This window comes from Typopeltis vanoorti, chromosome 20 (assembly GCF_054136105.1).
Source record: "Typopeltis vanoorti isolate ZY-2024b chromosome 20, IOZ_Tvanoo_1.0, whole genome shotgun sequence".
NCBI classification, from domain to species: domain Eukaryota; kingdom Metazoa; phylum Arthropoda; class Arachnida; order Uropygi; family Thelyphonidae; genus Typopeltis; species Typopeltis vanoorti.
The window spans coordinates 50,588,073-50,613,174 of record NC_143568.1 but is presented as its reverse complement, the minus strand read 5'-3'; the positions used below and the strand labels follow the sequence as shown (position 1 = coordinate 50,613,174).

The 25,102-nt window shown below is 35.6% G+C and overlaps 1 protein-coding gene across 1 annotated transcript in view; it reads right to left on the bottom strand.

Moving 5' to 3' along the window:
- The window catches only part of Ada3 (transcriptional adaptor 3), a 244,258-nt gene that overhangs the window by 159,844 nt on the left and 59,312 nt on the right, over positions 1-25,102 (bottom strand). The window contains exon 3 of the mRNA XM_090410059.1: positions 20,233-20,405. Within this exon, the coding sequence (XP_090266185.1) occupies positions 20,233-20,405 (173 nt within the window). The remainder of the gene's footprint in view (positions 1-20,232; positions 20,406-25,102) is intronic.

The following is a 25,102-nucleotide window of genomic DNA, read 5'->3' as shown; positions in this document are numbered from 1 at the left end:
ATTAGAGTACCTCCAGGACTTTCTCAAAATATAAAAAATGCTTATATTTTAACTTGCATGGAACTATGCAGTATTTCCTTTAGCATATAATCATTCTCACTGTCTCACAGATGTCTGTTAATTCCAGACCTACCATCTTAACCTACCATCTTCACTTAAAACTGTGCCTAAATAACGGAAATATTTTACTTGTTCTATAGGATCTCCATTCAGATTGCAGCTGAAGTATTTTGTGTTCCAGCCTATTTTCATAGTTTTGGTCTTTTGATTGCTGATTTTCATGCCAAATTTGTTACAGCTGTTATTCAATTTAGTTAGAGAATCCTGGAGACTTACACCAGATGTGTTTAGGAGTACAACATCATGTGCATAAAGAAAAGCACTAAGTCTGACACCTTCAATTCTAATATCAGGCCTAATGTCACTTTCTTTCATAATGTGATCCATATAGATGACAAATAAGAGTGGAGATAACATGCGTCCTTGTCTTACCCCTGATTTGATATCAAACCAGATGTCAGTCAGCAGTTTGTATTTCTTTCAATTCTAACTGCTGACAGACAACTTAAATACAGACTATGTATTGCTCTGTATAATGTTCCATTCACTTCCTATATAATTGAAGTGTTTTGAAAAGCTTTTCTCTAGTACCTTATCATATGCCTTTTCCTGATCTGCAAAACTTAAGTACAGATATTTGTCATATTCCCACAATTTCTCAACTATTTGTCTTAAAGTGAAAATCTGATCTTGACAACCTCTATTTGGCCCGAACTCAGCTTGTTCTTCCTCAAGTTTCTCTTCCACAATCTTTTTCAATTTCTTTTCAATTATGCTTGTATAAATCTTACCTGGAACACTTAGCAGAGAAATTCCTCTGTAATTTTCAGAGCAATTCAGTTTTATTCCATTTTTTTTATAGATGATACTTTGAGAGCTCTACTCCAATCATTGGGAATTTGGCATTCTGTCCAGGCCCTCTGAATTATGCAGTGTAGCCACTCCAAAACTTTTACAGCTCCATACTTAAGTATTTCTGATCAAATATCATCTATTTTGCTAGAATAGATGATATTTCTGTCCACATTTCAAGTTTTTGATGACTTTTTACTAGCTCAAGTGTTGATATGTACTCCTCTTTGCATTCCTCTTGAAAATTTTATAGTACGGTTCTGTCACTGCTTGATTCGTTTAACATTCTTTCAAAGTCATTACTTGAGACATCTAGGATATCCTTATCTTCAGTTTTCATTCACTTTATCATCTTTGATTCCTTCCACAGTACCGTTTCCTCCATTTCTAAGCTTCTTCAATAATCTGCAGAACATTTTGCCACCTTTGTGATATTTATTTTCCATACTCTTACCAAAGTTTTCCAAAGACTTTCGTTTTACCTCATTTTACATATATTAGCTCTCTTACGTTTTTCTCTGTATTCTTTTAGGGTGTCTGCTGATTCCCTAAAAGAATACAGAGAAAAGTTCCTGTATTCTTTTAGGTTCCTAGCAAATACTTATTTGTAAGGAACTTTTGGTATGCTTTCTTCTTTTCCAGCATTGCTTCTTTAACTCCATGTGTCCACCATGGTGTTCTTATTTTTCTGTCCTTGCAGACAACTTCACTGCATACCTTCCTAGATGAATCAATTCAGTGTTGTCTTTAGAGTTTGCCAATGAGACACCAAGGTTTGATTCTTGTTTTTGCTTTACACTAGATACTAGGATTAAAATTATTAAATTTAGTGATGATGGTACATCGAACACTGAGATATGCTGCAGACTAAACTTACCATGCACTACCGTTGTTTACCATTGTTAAAAACAAAGATAAAGTGAATACTGCTATATTAGTTAAATGCTATAGTTATCCATAAATGTGATAATCTTATTGCTAAAATAGAAAACCTTTTAATAGTGTAGATTGATGGCCAAACCGGCTGGCATGTTCCCTTAAATCAACTTATTTACAGAATAACTTACACGTTTGCAAAAATTATTCTAAATTTTTCATTTACATAACTGACATAAATTAATATTTTATTTGTTATTTACACACACACACACACACACACACACACACACACACACACACACACACACACACACACATATATATATGACTGCTTAAAAACTTTATTAAACCATTACATGCATCTAAAAGTGAAAAAAAAAATGCAATGATTCCACTATCCACTATACAAAGAATCTGGTCTGGAACCTAATGTGTTGATTGACCAGGGTATGTCTGTATACTATCATCAGCAAAATTATAGATGCAATTTGAGATTAGTAAGAGATCATTTTATGTATGGGAGGAAGTGTGTAGGTCAATATTCACTCTAATTTTTGCTGGCCCATGTGTGCATTAAAAATGCACACTTTAATTTCAACACTGATATTTCGAGGGTTTAACACACAAACTGCTAAGGAAATATTTCTCATATAAATGCTGCCATTTTTTTTTTTTTATCTAGCTATAACCTGCAAAACTGTAAGTACTAAATTAATTCACTTAAATTGCCTAGCTACAAAAAAATCCATCGCCATTTGCACAAGTTAAAGTGACTACTGTTTAGACAGTAGACACTCTAAACAAATATGCCTCTTCAACTTGCTGATATTAGTTTCAGTTTGCCAACACAGTGCAGGCTAAAAGTAACTAATAAAATGATATTAAAGTGAAACAGGTTAGAGTAATATTGGAGTGGAGACACTTACTAAATAAAATAAGTGACAAATAGATTTGTCATATAACTCATTTTTATGGTACGTTCAAAAATTACTGACAGTAAATTAGAAATTCTGAAAGCAAAATTTTGTGGATGCAGTTACTAGGCACGTGCACTTCCTTTTTTACACATGCACACAGTTTAAAGGGAACACTGGTGTATATGAAAGTACAAAGACTGCATATACCTTACCATTGCATTAGTGAAGAAAGTGAAGAGGAAACTGACAACTCAACTGCAAGAGTTGAAGGCAGATTATAAGAAGCCTACAGTTTGGTAAGCAGGCCTATGTGCCAGATTCAATCAAATCATTGTAAATGTGAAGAGCAATCGCACAACTTTCTTCCCAAACAAAGAGTGACAGACTCTATGTTGTGTTATGTTATGATCCATCGAGTCGTTTCCGACTCCTGGCGACTCCAGAACATACACTCTCCATTCCGATCTGTCCTTGACCATGTCTTTCAGAACCTCCAAGCACACTCCAGTTGCTTCTTTAACTCCATCCACCCACCCATCCATCTAATTCTTGGTTCTCCTATTCTTCCTCTTCTCCTGCTTCCATCAATTTTAGCAAGCATCATCATCTTCTCCAGACTGTCATTTGCTCGCATAATATGTCTGAAGTATGACAATTTTTGCTTGATGATCATAGCTTCAAGGGAGCAATCCATGTCAGTGGTCATTAATTGATGGACCTTCCATGCGGTGAAGCTGACTGCTGGTAACTTCTTTTTATTATTTTGGAGAAATAAGATTACAGTAGTTGAATAACATATAATAAATTTAGTTTAATCCTTTATCCAAGTGTGAGCAAACAAAGTTTGCACCTGAAAGTATCTTCAGGACTGGGTTAAGGTGGTACAACACCAGGGCAACTCGTTGCAAAGGTGGAGCAAGCTACCAACAATCCTATCTCAGTATCTCCTATAATGCAAAACACATCTCCTTGCGGATATGTCTAATGTTATGCATTAAGGGAAGGACCACTACCCAGACTAGTTTCGACCTTTATTGAGGTCTCTTCAGTGGGAGCCAGGCCCAAGTGGAGATATCAGGCAGAAGCATTAGCAGGTCATCTCTACCTATAGGAATTGCCAATTGGTGTGTCACCTTTTTTTAATAATTTACTCTGGATTTAGAGAAAGATGTTGAAAGTTTATTTTTCACTTGGTTAGAGTATAATAAATTTAGTTTAATCCTTTATCCAAGTGTGAGCAAACAAACCCAGTACCTTAACCCAGTCCTGAAGATACTTTCAGGCGCAAACTTTGTTTGCTCACACTTGGATAAAGGATTAAACTAAATTTATTATACTCTAACCAAGTGAAAAATAAACTTTCAAAATAGTTGAATAACAGCTTTAGCTGACTTATCCTCCTCTCTCTCTCGTTTTTTGAATGGGATGAAAAAGGATTTGTTTCCATGTCACTTTCATAGTCATCCAGCAAGGGTGAATGATGAAGAATATGAAAGATCATATATAAGATCGATGCTAAATTTTGAAACACAAGTTTTGCTCACATGGGGAAGCAATAGCATCAGGACCAGAAGACTTACTGGTATCCAAGCTGTTAGGATTCTGCTGATCTTTTAGTGAAATATCAGATGAACCATGAAGTAAGCTGTTCATGGTATGGCGAAAGATGATTTGCTTGAATTGTCTATTCTCTATGTTTTATAGAAAAGTTCTATACAAGATCTGGAGAAGAATAATGCCAGGAAGGCAAGCTTATTTTTGTTGATGTTATGATAGTACCACCTGGATGTGCGAGGTGAAGTATAAAAGAGCAGAAGTTGCACCAAGTGGCCTTGGTGAGGGACCAGAGGGCTTGAAAGGCACCTACCTGAGTTGGTGACACGTTTTAAACTTGGTCCTTTCAAAGTTGGATTTTTTTTGATGTGTAACACTTGTAACATAAATAATAATAATATGCTATAAAATAATATATATATTAATATTTTTTCCTCCCTTGGTGCATGTATCAGAATGGGAGATGAAGGCATTCATTTCTTCCAACAAGAATTATTTCAGTCACAGAGTAAGTACCAGGGATCAGAAGAGCAGAAATGGTAATCAGCCATCAAAGAGGAGAAGAAATAATGGAGATAATCCCATTTCATACTACTAGCATAGTGCCAAAGAACACAAAGGCTGGGTAAAAGACATTTTACATTAAAAGGTAACTTGGATGTGCCTATGAAAAAGAACTGGTTAAGAAGAGGTCAAGAGTGTTGAAAAGATATTGAGGATTATCTGCTATTATAGTGAGTAAAAGGACAATTTGTGTCAGATCATTGCTAACAGCAAATACCACAGCATCTCCTGCAGCTTGATTAGTGAAGAAGAGAAGCCAGTTTGAATTGTGCACATTGAAGTCTCCTGGAATGACAATCTCATTATTTGGACATTTGGAGTGTTTCCCATGAGATATCAGAAAAATGCACAAGTTCTATCTTTGTGACAGAAAGAAATTGTGTAAAGGATAATTTAGAAAACTAACAGTCTTCAGAAATGGATATTTGGATTTAGATATCTATTTAGTGACAGTGTACATCATTTATGATGTGGAAGCTTCTCTTTTTTTTTTTTTTTTAAATGATTTGATTCACTGCATTAACCAAATTGTTAATGATATCTTGCATGCGTAAAGTGAACAAATTGCTTAAACATTTCTCACACAGAGTACTTACTTTCCTCTTTACATGATGCTGACAGTGCTTCTTGCATGCTACTACTACTACACAGATCTTTACAGGCAAGGTCAGACAGAGTAAATGATAGTAAGATTATTCTCTAGTTAGTTGAGAAGCCTTTTGATGTTGTACCATCAAGTTCAGTCTTATCTTGCAACCAACTTGCAAAACTTATACTGCTGTAAATTCAATACTGGAAAGGATTGAGTCTCTAAGAATATGTTTGGTGCTCTTGAAGAGTGTCATCTGATCTTTACATATACAAAGTAAAAAATGAAGCAGACAGTGTTTCTCTTTCTTTTTGTGGATAAGTGATAACCACTTTTCCATGCACATAGCATCAATTTATTATAAGTTCCGCAACCTTTCAGCTGTGAAGCTGATATATATATAACAAACATTTAATTTAGTCATTCTGAAGTGGAGGAATGCATTTAGATGGGGAATAAATTTCATCTTCAATAAGCAGGGCACTTGGTGTGAGACCAGTGTCCTGCTTATTGAAGATCGTAAGCGTCTAGAAAAAGTTCCATGTTTGGTCTCTCAACCAGGGTTTCTGGACTATGTAAAAAATAAATATAGGAAGAAAAATAATAACAGAAATTCCTTAGTCCAACCACAATACTCATTTACTATATGTCTACAACCTTTCATGGGGGGGGGGAATAATAATGTATAATTCAATAAGAAAATGTATCCAAGGTTGTTATACTTTTAATACAGACAATGCAATAGATTAAATATACTGCAACTTATTCTATAAACAGAAGTTTGATGTATGTAAAGTAACCCTGGATGAAAGTACATAGTACTGATTGCAACATGCCCTATACAACATAGGGCATGTTGCCATCAGCATCAGTCTATATCATTGGACAGAGGAATAGTACATATATTCCTTCAACAAGTCCCATAAATGAACATCAATTTGAATGGAATGAGTAGTCTATTCCTCTTGAATAAAGTACCAAAGAAATCACCAGCAAACTGAAATTCTGCAAATTTAGGTAACTGCTGCATGCAAGGAGCATCGAACAATTAACTAAATCAGTCTTCATTAATTTATAATGAGACTACTAATTTCACAACTAGTTTAGAAACAGCCCCGCTCCAAACATTTTTTTTTTATTTAAATCCACACTATTCATACTGGTTATTTCACACAAATGGGAAAAATGTATAAACAAGATAGTCATCAGTTCCTGCACTGAATATACACTAGTCTTCATCACACCACACTTGACTGCACTGTTTTGGTGAAGTGTTTGCTAATTTGACTTCACGGTCCAAACACTGTTTAGCATAATTAAACAGACATCATCTAAAATTACAGTTCACTGATCTTCCTAATTCTTCACCATCATTTTTTGTGTTATAGAAAATCTATATACCTACAATATACTGATCAATATGTACATAAATAACTGCATCATCACTCAGTCCAAGAGTACTCAGTCTCTAAACTATTACACATTCACCAAATTTAACACAGAGAACCAAAGCTTATGCTCTAGAGATCTCAATTATCACTTTTCAATTAATTCAAAAACCAATAAAACACTACACTCCTTTCACTTTCCCAAAACAAAAAGATCACAGTAAAACAATTTTTATCCTTTATATTCAAGGGAAAATATTTTGTTAAAATATTGAGTATCTCCCGTGAAAAGATACTCATCATCATCAAATTCCTGACACGTACCCTCAAGGGGTGTACATATCCTGTACAGGATATGTACAGGATACTACTACATGAAAAATTTACATCATTACTAACTTCCTATCTAATATTTTCCTGCAAATCAGTCTGTTACTTGTCAAGAATCCAACATTATCAGATCTTATATTTCTATTGTCTAAGGCACTTTGTACGGTATCAATCCACCTATATCTTGGTCTTCCTCTGGGTCATTTTCCTGCCAACCTGGCAGAGAACACTTGTTTTGCTAATCTTTCCTTGCCCATTCTGTTTAAGTGACCATACCACCTGAAATTAGCTCTGCTAAAGCATTCCTGGATGCTGACAATGTCAAGTTCTTTCCTAATATCCTCGTTTTTAATATGATATTGCCATTGATGCCATCTGTTCACGCCTATGATCTTTCTCAGGACTCTCATATCTGTGGTCTCTAGTCTTTGGTCAAGTGTTTTACTTCTGACCCAGCTCTCAGATCCATAAGTTAAAACTGGTTTGAAAACCGTCTTGTATACAGCTAATTTAGTGTTCCGACTAATTTCTCTCTTATTCCATATGAATTTATTCAATTGACTTCCCACCATACCAGCTTTGCTGATTCTGTTGTCTATTTCTATATTTAATTTACCATCTTCAGTAAAAATTGTGCCGAAATAGCTGAAATGTTTTACTTGTTCCACAGGTTCTCCATTCACAACACAGTTGACATTTCCAACAATTCTACCTATTTTCATTGTCTTTGTCTTTTTAATGCTGACCTTCAATACCATATCTATTACAACAGTTATTCAATTTAGTCAGGGAATCTTGCAAACTTGTAGCGGATTATTCAGAAGTATAACATCATCCACATAAAGCAAAGAGCTGACATTAACATCTCCAATTTTGATATCATGTTTAATACCACTTTTCTTCATAATGTGATCCATATAGATCATGAATAACAGAGGGGATAATGTACATCCTGGTCGCACACCAGATTTAACATTAAACCATCTTCCTGTACTTCCTTCAATTCTAACTGCAGACTTACAACTCAAATAAAGACTAAGTATCGCTTGATATAATGCTCCATTAACACCATATAACTGTAGCGTATTGAATAGCTTCACTCTTGGTCATATGTATTTTCCAGATCGACAAAACTTAAATACAGATCTTTGTTATATTCCCATGCTTTCTCAACTATTTTTCGTAAAGTGAAGATCTGATCCTGACAGCCTCTATTTGGCCTGAATCCAGTTTGTTCTTCACCAAGCCTTTCTTCCACAATTCTTCTTAACCGTTTCTCAAGCATACTTGCATAGATCTTGCCAGGAACACTAAGTAGGGAAATACCTCTGTAATTCTCACATTTAGTTTTATTTCCCTTTTTATATATGGGTACTATTAGAGCTCTACTCCAATTATCGGGAATTCGTCCCTCTGTACAGGCTTTCTGAACTATGCAGTGCAGCCACTGTAAGACTTTTATACCACCATACTTCAGCATTTCTGTTCGAATATCATCTACTTCTGCTGCCTTTCCACATTTCAAGCCTTTGATGGCTTTTTCTACTTCAAGTATGGATATGTATTCCTGACTGTATGCCTGTTGAGTGTTTTTTTACCACTGTGCTATCACTGCTTGTTTCATTTAGCAATTTTTCAAAGTAATTACTCCATACTTCAAGGATATCTTTTTCTCTTGTTTTCATGTCACCTTTATCATTTCTAACTCCTTTTACAGCACTCTTTTCTTCATTTCTAAGCTTCTTCAACAACCTCCAGAATATCTTACCACCTTCTTGATATTTATTTTCTATGTTCTTGCCAAAGTCCTCCAATGACTTTTGTTTAGCTAGTTTTACACAGTGTTTCACTTTCTTATACTCAATATATTTAAATGAAATACATTGATTTCACTACAGAAATTTCACTATGAAAAGCCCTGACCTAATCGGCACAATTCTACTTATTCAGTATAGAAAAATATTCACTAAAACAAATTATTCCTGCTGTCTCTACGAGTTCATTAGAGCAAGAGGTACTTTTTTTGTCTATATTTTTTTTCCTCATAGACAATATAAGTGCACAAACGAAATTGATTTTTAACTGCATATATCAGTAGGTGAACTTTAATGAATAAGAAACTTGGAATAGGGATCTAATGGTATTTCAGACTTCTTGCTGCTAGAGACTAGAAAATGAAATGGCTGCATAAATGAGTTTCATTTACTCTATACTGTATAATAAAAGAAAAAAAGAATTTAAGAACTGATACTGGCTTCTCTATTTCTTCACAAACTATAATTAGAATTTGGGCACTCAAAATTTTCAGTTTCAGTTTTCCACAATTAATTATTGCTCTTATGGGAAATCAACATTTTCAATATCAATGCACAAATCCTGGATAATTGTAGTCAATTATAATAAATAAAAAAAATACAATATATGTTTGAAAGTTTTTTATAAAGGGCGAAGGAAAAGTAATAGCAATTTCTTCATCAGAAAGTGATAGGGAAATGAAATAACACAAATCTAACACATTAAAATGTTTAAGAGGCCAAAACATGTTTCAAATTGCAATTCGGAATTGTGCTCCATCCCACCTAGACAAATACACCCAAGTTGCTTAAGATATGAATTACTTTAAAGCAATACAATGCATATTAATACAACTCATGCTCAAATCCAGCAATATTTTGGAACAGATCAAAATACAAGTAATTCTCATTATATGCAATTTCTTTACCTGTGTTTTTGCATGTACGCACAGTTCCATTCAGTGACTCAAATGTGCATTTTGTCCTAGTACCTTATTCATCTAGGTAGTATTACAATAATCAAATTCATGACATGTACCCTCAAGGGGTGTAAAGGATATGATAGTACTACATGAAAAACTTACATCATTACTAACTTCCTATCTACAATTTTCCTCCAAATAAATCTGTTACCTGTCAAGACTCCAACATTATCAGGTCTTATATTTCTGTCTTCTAAGGCACTTTATACTTGTCAATCCACCTATATCTTGGCCATTCTCTGTGTCTCTTTCCTACCAACTGGCAGAGAACAATTATTTTGCTACTCTTTCCTCTCCCATTTTGTTTAAGTGACCCGAGATTAGCTCTGCTAACACATTCCTGGATGGAAACAATGTCAAATTCTTTCCTAATATCCTTGTTTTTAATACAATATTGCTAATGATGCCATCTGTTCACACCCCTAATCTTTCTCAGTACTCTCATATCTGTGGTCTCTAGTCAAGTGTTTTATTTCTAACCCAGCTCTCAGATCCATAAATTAAAATTGGCTTGAAGTCTTGTATACAGCTTATTTCTTCCTTATTCGGCATAAATTTATTCAGTTGCCTTCCTACCATATGAGCTTTGTTGATTCTGTTGTCTACAGGTAACCCTCGTATAACGTGGTCTACAAATTGTAATATCCCTTGTTGAACGAGTTTTTGATATAAGAAGATCTATAAACTGTAGTAACCCATTATCTTTTCATATATTTTTCAATGCGTGACTTAAAAATCAAATTTTATCTTCATTAAATTGGCATCTGCCCATATCGTGCATGTCGTTATAAGCAGCGAATTTATATTAGGGTAATTACCCTTTAGCACGCATACGTCAATTGTTTACCGTATCAAGTGTTTATTGTTGAAAATTGTCTTTGTTTTCTACTAGGAAAGCGCATTAAAAATCATAAGTGTGTTAATGTCAAGCTGAGCACTTTATTTTTTGGCAAGTTACATATAATATGTAATGCTTTTTTTTTTTTCATGTAAACAAATTTATTTTAATAGTAATGTCGATATGGTTGAAAACGAAATTAGTGAATTAATTGATGGGGAAAGAGATTTAAATGGGGAGGAACTGGAGCAGTTAATAGATGACGTCGAACCAAATGGAGGGGAAAGTTCTGCCAAAGATTCTGATTGCGCTGAATCTGTTAAAGAATTCAGTTTAAAGAATTTAGCAGAAGGATTGAACTTGGCAAGAAAGTTATTTTATGGATAATGATCTCTCAATGGAGTGCTCCGGAAAATTCACGAGATAATTGGATATTTGTTTAGCTCCGTATTATGAACTTAATAAAAAATTGCAGCATAGTGGTAAGCAAGGTCTTATTACTGACTTCTTGATAACTAAACCAGCCGGAGTATGCCATTAGATTTATACAAATGATGTCCAAGAGATTTCAAGTGATGATGACATCCGGCCCATCGTAAATAAAGAACATCTATGAAATGTTAGTTTTGAGGAGAGTGATGACGATTAAAATATACACTTTATTTCATTTTGCCTAAAACATTTATGCATTATATGCAATGAAGTTTACCGTTTACATTATTATTATTATTATTATTATAATTATTATTATTATTAAACAAGACCTCATGGAGTCAAAGACTCATCTAGGAGGTCCTTTTATCTCACACACATCTCATCATACCGGGTCTTAAACACATTCAAACTCCCTGCAGACACCACACTCTCAGGCAAGGCATTCCAATCATTCACAACTCTGCACGAAAAAAACCTGCCTCTCACTCCCCTACTCACACCCTCTTTATACAGTTTCCAGGGATGACCTCTGGTTCTCCCCTGATCTCCCACTATTCGCTGTAGAACTTCTCCACCATTGATCCTATAGCAACCCCTTACCAACTTGTAGGTCTCTATCATATCTCCCCTCTTCCTTCTCTCCACTAGTCTCTGCAAATTACATCTTTTCAATCTTTCCTCATACTCGACATTCCAGAGGTCAGAAACTACCTTAGTCAGTCGCCTTTGGACCCTTTCCAACATCTCTTCATCCTTCTGAAAACCAGGTGACCAAATCTGGGCACAATAGTCCATGTGTGGCCTAATCAAAGCCTTATACAATGGAACAAGAATCTCCCTACTTCTACATGTCAGTGTCCTCCTCATCATTCCCAGAAGTCTTTGTGTTGTCTTCACAATTTTGGCGATGTGACCCCTAAATTTTAGATCCTTATCCACTATCACTCCCAGATCTCTTATTTCCTCTACTTCCAACAATATATTTTCACCAAGCATAAATTCTGCATCCCATCTTTGTTTTCCAAATTTTAAAACCTTACATTTTGCAACATTGAACTCACATCCCCATTTGCTTGCCCAATCACTCAATTTATTCAAGTCTTCTTGCAAGGCCACAACATCTTCACTACTCTTTATGGTTCGTCCCAACTTTGCATCATCTGCAAACAACTGAATATCTCCATCCAAATCTTCGCCAATATCAATATACAAGTTAAATAGTAATGGCCCTAAAACAGATCCCTGAGGCACTCCACTAGTGACTTTCCTTTTCCTGGATATTGCACCCCCATACACAACTTGTTGATACCTATCAGATAGCCAGTCTCCAATCCAATGCACTAATCTAATATCCAACCCCATCTGCTCTAGTTTGACTGTCAACTTATCATGAGGCACTCTATCAAAAGCTTTTGCGAAATCCAAGTATATTACTGTGTATCCTTCTCCTCTGTCCAAGGAAGCAGTCACTTTATTGTAATAAGTAAGTAGATTACTAAAACACGACCTCCCTTTAGCAAATCCATGCTGTCCATCAAAGATTATACCATTGTTGTCAACCCAACTCTGGATCCTAGTTCTCACAAGCTTCTCCAACAACTTAACCACAACACCTGACACACAGATAGGCCTATAGTTTGATGCTTGAGTTCGATCACCTCCTTTATGAAGTGGCACAATCTTGCCCTCCTTCCACTCTTTAGGGACTTGACCAAGTGCAAGACTCGTATTAAAAAAATATGTCAAGGCAGGTGTCAACTCTCTGGCACATTCCTTCAGAATACGTGGTGATATATTATCAAGTCCCACAGCCTTATTTACATCTAGTTTACTCAACTCCCCAAACACCTCTTGCTCACTTACAGTCAGTCTCTCCTCCCCATCATCAACTGCTCTTAATCTCTCCATGAAGTCACATTCACAAGATTGAAAGATCTTTATGAACTGCTCATTAAGTATCTCCACCACACATTCTGCAACAGCTGTCTTTATACCATTTCCTCCAATCAATGTCATCCTTCCATAATCATTCTTTCTTTTGCTGGCTACATATCGAAAGAACTCCCTAGGATTCTTTTTAGCTTCATTAGCTAACTGCTGTTCATACCTCTCTTTAGCTACTCTCACCAACCAAGTCACTCTCCTTGCCTGGTCTTTGTAGAACTCATGAAATTGGTTACTTCCACTTCTCTTATGCTGCCTCCACAATGCCCTTTTTCTCTGTATTGCATGCTTAATCTCTTTATTCATCCATCTCACACCTAACTTATTTAACCTTCTCACCCGTGGTATACATTTAGACATTGCATCCACTAAATATTTTTTGAAAATCCCCCAAGCTGCATTGATCTCTTTTCCAGCTAACTCCTCATTCCATGCTACACCTGCAAGCTGTCTCCTGAGCTCTTCATAATCACCCCCCTTCTAGTTCCACATATACCCTTTTTTCACAGGGGTCCTTGCACTGCTGGCAACCACCCAAGTAATCACCTCATGGTCACTTTCGCCAATTGGTGGATGATTTGATACCTCATTGATAATTACATCCTCCGATGAGATGACCAAATCCAAGACCCTTAATCCTCTTGTGCCCTCTGTTACATACTGTCTGAGGTAGTTATCCCTCAAAAACTCAAGAAACTCATTTTCTTTACTTCCAGTTGCTATCTCTTCATTCCAATCTATATTGCCATAATTAAAATCACCCATAATGATCATCCTTTTCTTATTTGCTTGGCTTATTTGACTATACATTTCACTATCACCACCATCCACATTACCAGGTCTATAACAACATCCCACCAAGTATTTGAATCTATTCACCTCTATCTCACACCATACTGCCTCAAAACCACTGGCCCCATTTCCCCCTTGCATCTCTACCTTGTATGGACATAACTCTTTCTCTATCATCAATAGCACTCCCCCTCCCTTTTTACCCCTTCTATCCTCACGAAACACATCATACCTTTCCATCTCTATTCCTGTCAGGATGTCATCCTCATCTAACCATGTCTCACTTATTCCGACAATCTCTGGGTGCACAGACGCAATTAGTGCAACCATTTCATCCGCCTTGTTTCTTATACTTCTAGCATTGGTATACAAACACAACAACTCATTTCTGGATCTACAGCTAGTTCCATACAATTTATAATTTTTTTATAATTTTATACTATGTATTTGTTTCATATTTATATGTTTTCTTAAACTTACATGAATTACCTGAATTAAATAAAAATATTTTTTTTTGTTGGATATGTCATTGTTTATATAATCTTAAAAAAAAAAAAAAAAAAAACAATTTCAGAACCTAACCCTACTTTTTCTATGTGATAAGTCTTACATAACGCGATTTATATAACACGCCATTTCTATGGAACCTAACATCCATGTTATACGAGAGTTACCTATTTTTCCATATTTAATTTACCATCTTCACTAAAATTTGCCTAGGTAGCTGAAATATATTACTTGTTCTATAGAGTCACCATTTACAATGCAGTAGATATTTTCAATGTTTCTGTCTATTTTCATTGCCTTTGTCTTGTTATTGCTGATCTTTATACCAAATCTATTACAACAGTTATTGAATTTAGTCAAGAAGTCTTGCAGACGTACGGGATTTATTTAAAAGTATAACATCATCTGCATAAAGTAAAGAGCTGAGATTAACATCTCCAATTTTCATATCAGGTTTAATACCACTTTCCTTCATAATGTAATTCATATAGATAGTGAATAACAGAGGGAATAATGTACATCCTTGTTTGACACCAGATTTAACATTGAACCACCTTCCTGTACAGGAAGGTACAGGAACCACCATCCTGTACCTCCTTCAATTCTAACTGCTGACTTACAACTCAAATAAAGACTAAGTATTGCTTGATATAATGTCCCATTCACACCATATAACTGTAGTGTTTCAAATAGCTTCTCTCTTGGCACCTTGTCATATGCCTTTTCCAGATCTACAAAATTTAAATACAGATCCTTGTATTATTCCAATTATTTCTCAACTATCTGTCGTAAAGTGAAAATCTGATCCTGACAGCCTCTATTTGGCTGAATGTAGATTGTTCCTCACCAAGCTTCTCTTCCACAATCCTTCTCAACCGTTTCTCAAGTATACGTTCATAAATCTTACCAAAAACACTCAGTAGGGAAATACCTCAGTAATTTTCATATTCAGTTTTATTTTCCATTTTATATATGTGTACTATGAGAGTTCTGCTCTAATCATCTGCAGTATTAGCTGTGTCTATAAAAAATATTCTGAGCCCTTGGAGCAATATGTCTCGTAAGAGAAAAAACAAAGGAAACTAAGTGAAAATAATGTGAATTAAAATCAATTAAGACAAGAGAAATAAGACCTCAATGCCATGTAACTGAGAAAATGGAAAGAATGCTGGCTATAAGGATCAAGAACCAGGAGAATATGCCTTTGTTTGGTGCGGTCATACAAGAAAAGGTGAAAGATTTCTATGATGATCTGACAAAAGATGAAAAGCAATCAACACCTTTTGCTGCAAGTTGTTAGTAGTTCAACCAATACAACAGTCACTATATGCTTCACAATCTCAACATGGCTGGCAAGGCCGAGGATACACATCACTTTGCCGCTGAAGAATTTCATGGTATTTCACAGAAGGAAGTCACACACTGAGAGGTTATAATCAAAAGCTGAAAACTACAAGTCAGATTTCAATGAGAGATTCTTGAAAAACTAGCCCTCAGCCTCTTACAGGTCTTCAATTTCAGTATGTTAACTAAAGATGTGATTAAGATGTATTAATCGTCAAAAGGATCTTTAATAGTTATTTGTTTTATAGATACTGAATGGGGTGCTTATGGGTCAAAGCTGTATAACTGAGAGGCGACCTCCACATAGCCTTTAAAGGAATGTGGAGAACTGACCAGATCTAATATCAAATCCTCACCTTCTCGTGGTGCACCCTGTTGGGTATCTACCTGGATACTGAACGAACGAGGATGGGCTGGCAATTTGGGATTTAGCTGACCAAATTGTATTCTTACTGGCTTAAACCAAAATACAAAATGATGGTACAACATAAAAAATTTCATGCCGGAAGGGGCGCTGCCCGGTTAAACAAGGCCAGCATTGTTTTCGCCAGGGAACCAGGGCGAACAGTGAAAAGTCAGCTACTGGAAACAAATCTGAATTCACACCCCAACTCAACATCACCACAGTTAAAGATCGGTACTATAAACACAAGAAGCCTGAATGGCAAAGAAATGGAGCTAGCTGAAGAATTAGATAAGTACCAGATCGACATAATAGGGGTGACCGAAACAAAAAAGACAAAAACTGGTGAGATCTTTCTGAGCAATAAATACAAAATGTTATATTCAGGAAATGACAATCGAGGAAAAGAAGGAGTAGCCATAGTATTCAACACAAAATATGAGGCTAATCTTCTTGAATGGCAAGCAGTCTTAAGTAGAGTGATGTGGGCAAATATCACAATGGGGAATTGGACAATAAGACTTACTTGTGCCTATGGTCCCACAGAAGGTTCTACTAAGTTAGAAGTGGAGGAATTTTTTGATGCTTTAGAAAAAGCAACTGATACAATGAAAAAGGAAAAGTTGGTCCTTGTTGGGGATCTAAATAGCAGAGTAGGAAATGATTGTCAGATATACAAAAATATTTTGGGAAAATACCTGTTGGATTTCTGCTCAGGACATGAATTGGTTATTACTAACACCATGTTCCAACATAAAAATGTGCACAAATTCACATGGAGAGAAGAGGCAAGGAATAAGAAAAGACTCATTGACTATGTTATTGTTGATAGTGATGTTTTGTCCCTGGTGCAGGACACCAGAGTGTACAGAGGATTTGAAATTGGAAGTGATCACGATATAGTCTTGAGCAGGATAAAATTGAATTTCATATTGAAAAGAATAAAATGTAAGAAAGTTTTAAAGCAAATAAAAGTTGAGCAGCTCTCAGATGTGAACTGTAGACTAAAATACACAAAGATTATTGAAGAAAAAATGAAAGAGTTAGGAACCAAACCTTGGAGATTTAGTGGCAAGCCTTGAAGAAAACCCTGATTGATTCAGCCAGAGAGGCATGTGGTGAAGTTGTCTGCAAGGATAGAAAAATCAGAACTCCATGGTGGACACATGAGGTTAAAGAGGCAGCGAAGGAAAAGAAGAAAGCATATCAAAAAGTCGGCTTTTGCTCTTAGAGAATACAGAGACAAATGTAAGAAAGCTAAACACTGTGTAAAACTAGCTAAACAAACGTCATGGGAGGACTTCGGCAAGAATATAGAAAATAAATATCAAGAAGGTGGCAAAATATTCTGGAGGTTGTTGAAGAAACTTAAGAATGGAGAAAAGAGTGCTGTAAAAGGAGTTAGAGGTGATAAAAGTGACATGAAAACAGGAGAAAAAGATATCCTTGAAGAAAGGAGTAATTACTTTGAAAAACTGCTAAAAGAAACAAGCAGTGATGATAGTACAGTGGTAAAAAAAACACTGACCATGCATGCAGTCAGGATTACATATTCATACTCGAAATAGAAAAAGCCATCAAAGGCTTGAAATGTGGAAAGGCAGCAGGAGTAGATGATATGCGACCAGAAATGCTGAAGTAAGGTGGAATAAAAGTCTCACAGTGACTGCACTGCATAGTTCAGAAAGCTTGGACAGAGGGACGAATTCCCGATGATTGGAGTAGAGATCTAATAGTACCCATATATAAAAAGGGAAATAAAACTGAATGTGAGAATTACATAGGTATTTCCCTACAGAGTGTTCCTGGCAAGATCTATGCAAGTATACTTGAGAAACAGTTGAGAAGAATTGTGGAAGAAAAACTTGGTGTAGAACAAGCTGGATTCAGGCCAAATAGAGGCTGTCAGGATCAGATCTTCACTTTACGACAAATAGTCGAGAAAGCATGGGAATATAACAAAGATCTATATTTAAGTTTTGTCGATTTGGAAAAGGCATATGACAAGGTGCCAAGAGAGAAGCTATTCAATACACTACAGTTATATGGCGTCAATGGGGCATTATATCAAGCAATACTTGGTCTTTATTTGAGTTGTAAGTCAGCAGTTAGAACTGAAGGAAGTACAGGAAGATGGTTTAATGTTAAATCTGGTGTGAGACAAGCATTATCCCCCTCTGTTATTAATGATGTATATGGATCACATTATGAAGGAAAGTGGTATTAAACATGACATCGGAATTGGAGATGTTAATGTCAGCTCTTTGCATTATGCGGATGATGTTATACTTCTAAATAAATCCGCTATAAGTTTGCAAGATTCCCTGACTAAATTGAATAACTGTTGTAATAGATATGGTATGAAGGTCAGCATTAAAAAGACAAAGACAATGAAAATAGGTAGAATCGTTGAAAATGTCAACTGTGTTGTGAACGGGGAACCTGTGGAACAAGTAAAACATTTCAGCTACTTAGTCACGATTTTTAGTGAAGATAGTAAATTAAACATGGAAATAGACAACAGAATCAGCAAAGCTGGTATGGCAGGAAGTCAATTGAATAAATTCATATAGAATAAGAGAGAATTAGTCGGAACACTAAATTAGCTATATACAAGACAGTGTTCAAACCAGTTTTAACTTATTGATCTGAGAGCTGGATCAGAAGTAAAACACTTGACCAAAGAATAGAGATCACAGATATGAGAGTCTTGAGAAAGATTAGAGATGTGAACAGATGGCATCAATGGCAATATCATATTAAAAATGAGGATATTAGGAAAGAACTTGACATTGTCAGCATCCAGGAATGTGTTAGCAGAGCTAATCTCAGGTGGTATGGTCACTTAATCAGAATGGGTGAGGAAAGATTAGCAAAACAAGTGTTCTCTGCCAGGTTGGCAGGAAAACGACCCAGAGGAAGACCAAGATATAGGTGGATTGATATGGTACAATGTGCCTTAGACGATAGAAATATAAGATCTGATAATGTTGGAGTCTTGACAGGTAACAGACTGATTTGGAGGAAAATTGTAGATAGGAAGTTAGTAATGATGTAAATTTTTCATGTAGTACTATCACATCCTGTACTCCCCTGTACATGTCAGGAATTTGATGATGATATATACTGAATATTTTTTTTACTACTCTTATGTCTTAATATGTAGGAAAATCAGCTGCATTTTTAATTAAATTCATTTGAAAGATCAGAATCTCACTAGCTTGAGAATGTGACCTCTATGTGCTGATTCTCGAGAATGCAATTTCCTCCCCATGAATAATGTGGGGTGGGGGAGTCTTCATAAGAAAAGAGAAGACTGATATAGCCAATTAAGAAGTGAATAATATGCAACTAGATAACTAATATTTAAGGAATTGACAGCGTATACTAGAAATATAAATTATGAATAAGATGGAAGAAAGCCACAGTAATACACCGCAGCAAGTTCAAGTATGAAAGACTATTCTTGGAATCAGCCTCGGCCCTTAGGAACATGCCAATCCTCAACAAATTTGGATGCATGAGACTGCCCCAAATTTGGGAAACTTTTATCAGAAGAACTTCAGCCCAAAGGCCAAGAACTACCAATATAGCCCGCCAGGGGGCACCATCAGGACTTCAGGAAAACGTTAGCTTCCAAGCTTCAGTCTCATTTGCTGTTATTAGTACTTGTGTGCACGTGTCTTTGTAGTAAGTTCCCAAGAAGATGGCAACGTGACGTTTGCCGAAATATCGGAAAGTATATATTAAAGTTTATTTAATTTATATTTCTAGTGTACGCTATCAATTCCTTAATTATTAGTTATCATGTATAACCAGCGTATAAGCCTCTCAACAAAACTAGATACCTTGTGATCTCCTATAACAGAGATTGCTTTAAGTTTAAGTGAATCACAGATGCCAAAATTTCAATAACTGCAAAAATACTGGAAAATCTGACCAGAATTCATAAATTACATATCTTGAAATCTGTTCTATATGGAATGAATAAATTACAACAGAAGCAAAATAAAGAATTTATAGTAAACAAAATAAAAATAAAATAAGAGAGATTGCATACCACTTTTCCTGCAGTTTTTTTGTCCTTTTTATCTTGCCATGTTACTAAGATCTGCATCTCTTGTTCTAACTGATGTCGCCGCTTTGTAACAGAAACAAGCAAAGTCTCCAGCTCTAACTGGAGAGCATCAAGATCATCTATCCCAACACCTTCTTCTTCACTTCTCTGAAGCACTACATTTAAAAATAAATTCCTTAACATACAATATGGGTATGACTAATCTATCCCCAACTAATTGAGATATATCATCAATTCCTAATGTGTATGCTCAATGGATGTAAAGAGGTACAATAACAGTACATGTAATTAAAGATGTTATTACTAGCTTTGTGATAGTGAATTTCTTCCAATTAATCTGTTACTTGTCAAGGTTTCAACATCAACAGAACTTTGATGGTTCAATGCAATTTTCATAAAAAAACCAAACATCTGATACCTGTATGTTATTACATCTGCTTACAGAACAACACAGACTTTTTGAAAGTGGTTTTTGGTGTTGCGAAAGCAACATGTATGTTTGGCGAAATGTGAAAGATATATATTTGTGGTGAGACTGAACAGGAGACGAGTGGAGGTATGGATTTGTAGAAGAAAGCGTGATATTTTGTTAGGCTATGAGTTATCAGTGAATGCGAAACAAGTTGAAGTTGGCATAAATGTGGGTACAAAAGACAAATCGAATAATAGAACAAAACTGCTGAGACTAGGGTAGTGCAAGAATGCAATGAAGAAACAAAAGTATGGACGTATGATATGGAAGCAAAAGGAAATGAGGAATATGCAGAGTGATATCAGATATGTAGTGAAAATAAATGAAAGAGTGCAAAAGGACAGAATGAAACAAAACACAAAAAAAAGGTGGTGACATGTGACTTGAGAATGGAAGTGTATGGAGATTCCATTATTAGAGGATTGCTTAATGAGAGCATGTGTCCATAAGGTCTGCTTTATAGGAGGGAGAATGAGCAAGATAATTCATGCTTTGGATATGAGAAGGAAATTAACAGGAGAATTAGTGGTGATTGTGAGAACAAATGATTTAGTTGGCTATGGGAAGAATGTAAGGATGGATATCAGGAGACTGAGGAGGGTGAAAGGTAATAGTATAGTGGAAAGGATTGTCAGCATGTTGCCAAGGTGTGACAATGATGAGTTCAGTTGGTAAACAAGAATAATGAATGGTAAGCTGAAAGAGCTCTGTTAGGAGAAGGGAGCGTAGTGAATATATCGTATGTATTTGAGGGAAGAATGGAATTATACAACAAAATGATGGATTGTACTTCAATGGCTTAGGAGAGAGAGTAAATTGGCAGAATGTTGCTAAAAGGAAGTGCACTGTGTGATTTAAGCAAGAAATCAGAAAGAAGAGGTGATGTGAAAGATCAGAAGAATAGAATGGAAGAAACTGAAGTGCTTGGCAATGGAAATAGTTGTAGTGTGAGAAATAAAAGACAGAACTGGAATACAAGAACAGGAAAGGGGGGGGGGGCAGAGGTGCACAGGGAGATACAGTATATAGAGAGAGTGGATGCTGGAAGTAACAATGAATGTGTATGGGAATCAACTATCCCTCTCCCAATCCTGTTCCATGGAACAGGATTGGGGGGGGGGAATAGTTGAAATTGGGAGGATATATGGGGATAAGCAGTAACAAAGGTGATAGGCCAAGGGGTGTCATGGGGAAATTACAACCAACAGGTGGCTTGTGTAGGAATGGTTCAAGACCTAAAAGCAAACTGCAGTGTTTATTTACAAATGCCAGGATCATCAAAATAAGAGACATGAAACTGCTTCACTGATTGAGTTTATTTACCCCAAAACTGTTGAAATAAGTAAAACATGGTTGAATGAAGATGACATCCTGACAAGGAAAAAAAGAGGGGTAGAGTGTTGTTTGCAAGTATAGAAAGGCAAGAAGGGAGAGGAGAGTGCAGGGGAATAACATCCACATAAGGTAGACAAGAAAGAGAGAAATAGTGACAATGATTTTGAGGCAGTATGGTGTGAGGTGGAGGTTGATAGGGAGAGATATTTGGGTGGAGTTTGCTATAGGCTAGAGAATGTCAAGGGTGGTAACGAAGAACTGTATAAACAACTTGTGTTAGTAAACAAGAGAAGGGTGATCATTATGAGTCATTTTAATTAAGACATTAGAATGAAGAGATAGAATTTAGGAATAAGGAAAATGAATTTTTTGAGTTCTTGCGAGACAACTATCTTAGACAGTATGTAAATGAGGGCAAATGAGGATCGAGAGTTTAGATGTGATCCTTACAATCACATCAGAGGATGTTGTTCGAAGTTTTTCCACTTGGTTATACTATAAATTAAAGATACCAGAAATTATATAATTGGTTTAATCCTTTATCCAAGTGTAAGCAAACAAAGATTGCACCTGCAGATTTGCAGGACTGGGGAAACTCGTATATAGAAGCTAATAACTTCACATCACTTGCCTTAGTATCCCATAATGCAAAGCACATATCCTTACGGACATGTATAATACTATGCATTATGGGAAGGGTCAATACCCAGACCAGTTTAGACCTTTATTGAGGTCTCATCAGTGGGAACCAAACCCAGAGGTGATACTAAGGTTGAAGTAATGTAGAAGTCATATTTTCATATATGAGTAGCCAAAAGGTGTCACAACTTATTAAAATATTCTGGATTAGAAATAATTATTGGAAGTTTTTCCACTTCCACCCCTTTTCACTGGTATCTTTAATTTATAGCATAACAAAGTGGAAAAACTTCTGACAACTATCTAATCCAGAGTGTGGTGTGATAAAAATATGACTTCTCCATTAATTCAACCTTAGTATCACCTCTGGATCTGGCTCCCACTGATGAGACCTCAATAAAGGTCGAAATTGGTCTGGGTAGTGATCCTTCCCATAATGCATAGCATTATACATATCCACAAGGATGTGCTTTGCATATTGGGATACTAAGGCAAGTGATGTGAAGTTATTAGCTTCCATACACGAGTTGCTCCAGTCCTGAAAAATACTTCAGGTGCAAACTTTGTTTGCTTACACTTGGATAAAGGATTTAAACAAGTATATAATTTCTTGGTATCTTTAATTTACATCAGAGGATGTGACTGTAAGTGGGGTTGCACACTTTTCTCCAGTTGATGACTGATCATGAAGTGATCACTTCGGTTGTGGTTAGCCAATATTATTATTATTGTTATTATTATTATGTGACACCTCCAGGGAGTCCAAAGACTCATTGAGGGAGAGTGTGCAACAGCATCGAACGATTAATCCCCTTCCAACTACTAACCGTGCTCAAACTTGTTAACATTTTTTGTGAGCCATTAGTAGCAGAGGCGCTACCAATTGACGAACCTTTGCTGACCATATGAAGACTTTTCTGAGATAAGGATATATGCTGAATTATAAAGCTGGTAATTATGGCAAAATTGGGAATAGAGCTTGAAGCTATAGCAGGGAATGAGGAGTTAAGCAGAAAAGAAATAAATGCTGCTTGAGAACTGACAAAGAAACATCAACAGCATCAATGCATAATGTATTCTGATGATCAAAAGGCTGAATAAGTCATCATCAAATTTCTGATACGTACCCTCACGGGGTGTACAGGATAATTATTAGAGTACTAAATGAAAAGTTACATTATTACTATCTTTCGATTGACAATTTTCTTCATAATTTATCTGTTATCTATGTTGAATTTTTTCTTGACAATTATTCATAAGACTATTACACTTTTTTATATAATCTTTGTCAAGTAGCTTTATTTTATCCTCCTACATGTTTCGCCAATCTTTTTCTATTGGCATCCTCAGGGAATACAAACTAGTAAGCTAAAATGAAGGTTACAGACTAGGTTATAACTGATGGTTCTAATTCATACAAAAAAATTGGTATTGTGTGTGACAATGTGTGTGTCTCGTTAACATGATTTATTCATTATGGCTCATGTCGTAATTGTTATAAATTCAACATAATGAACAGGATCAACGAGTTCACCAAACAAAAGGTATGCAATCTCGAAGGCTTAAAATGCAAAAAAGCTAGGTATTTAAACCATCTGACTTTTTTAAAAAGATGTAGAGACAATAGCGTGATCCCAAAATTTCTTCGTTTGAAACAATATTATAAAACTAGACAAGCCAACTTGATTTACCAACGAACTTCGTATGCTCTTCTTAGAGAAAGAATTCGCCATACAAGATTCATGCTTAGCAAAATAGACTCACAGTGCTATAATTTATTCACAGATATCTCTAATAATCTTGACGCTGAGACATGGCAACTATTAGACAATATGATTAGCAACAGTTTTACCAAAACATTTAATCACAGCAAAAAGACACAAATTTATAAATTCAATATACTGTATGATAATCATAGCAACTGCAAACCGTCTCTATGATAATTAACCTATCTAAACACGTTTTAAGTAAACCTGAGATCTCTATCCTCAAAAAAGGATTCAATTTTGCTTTAAAACCCACTGTCATTCCTAAAATAGAGTTCATCTGCAACTTAGAAAAAGCCTTCTCGTTACTACCAGTTCCAATAGCTAATGACTTACGATTAAAAAGCAGCATAATGCTTTCAGCTCAGTCAAGATCTCCTAACACCAACTCTAACCAAATGGAAAGAAGAACGCTTCTCAAATTAAGGAATAATAAAGATATCATCATACTCAAAGCCGACAAAGGTAATAATACAGTTATATTAAATACTAAAGATTATGAAGAAAAAATTAAAAATCTATTATCTGACAGGTCTGTATATGAAGTTTTCAGTAGAGATCCTACCACAAAAAACCATAATGACACCAATGAATTATTACGTGGAATGAATAACTGGCCTATAGAAATTATAAAAAAAAA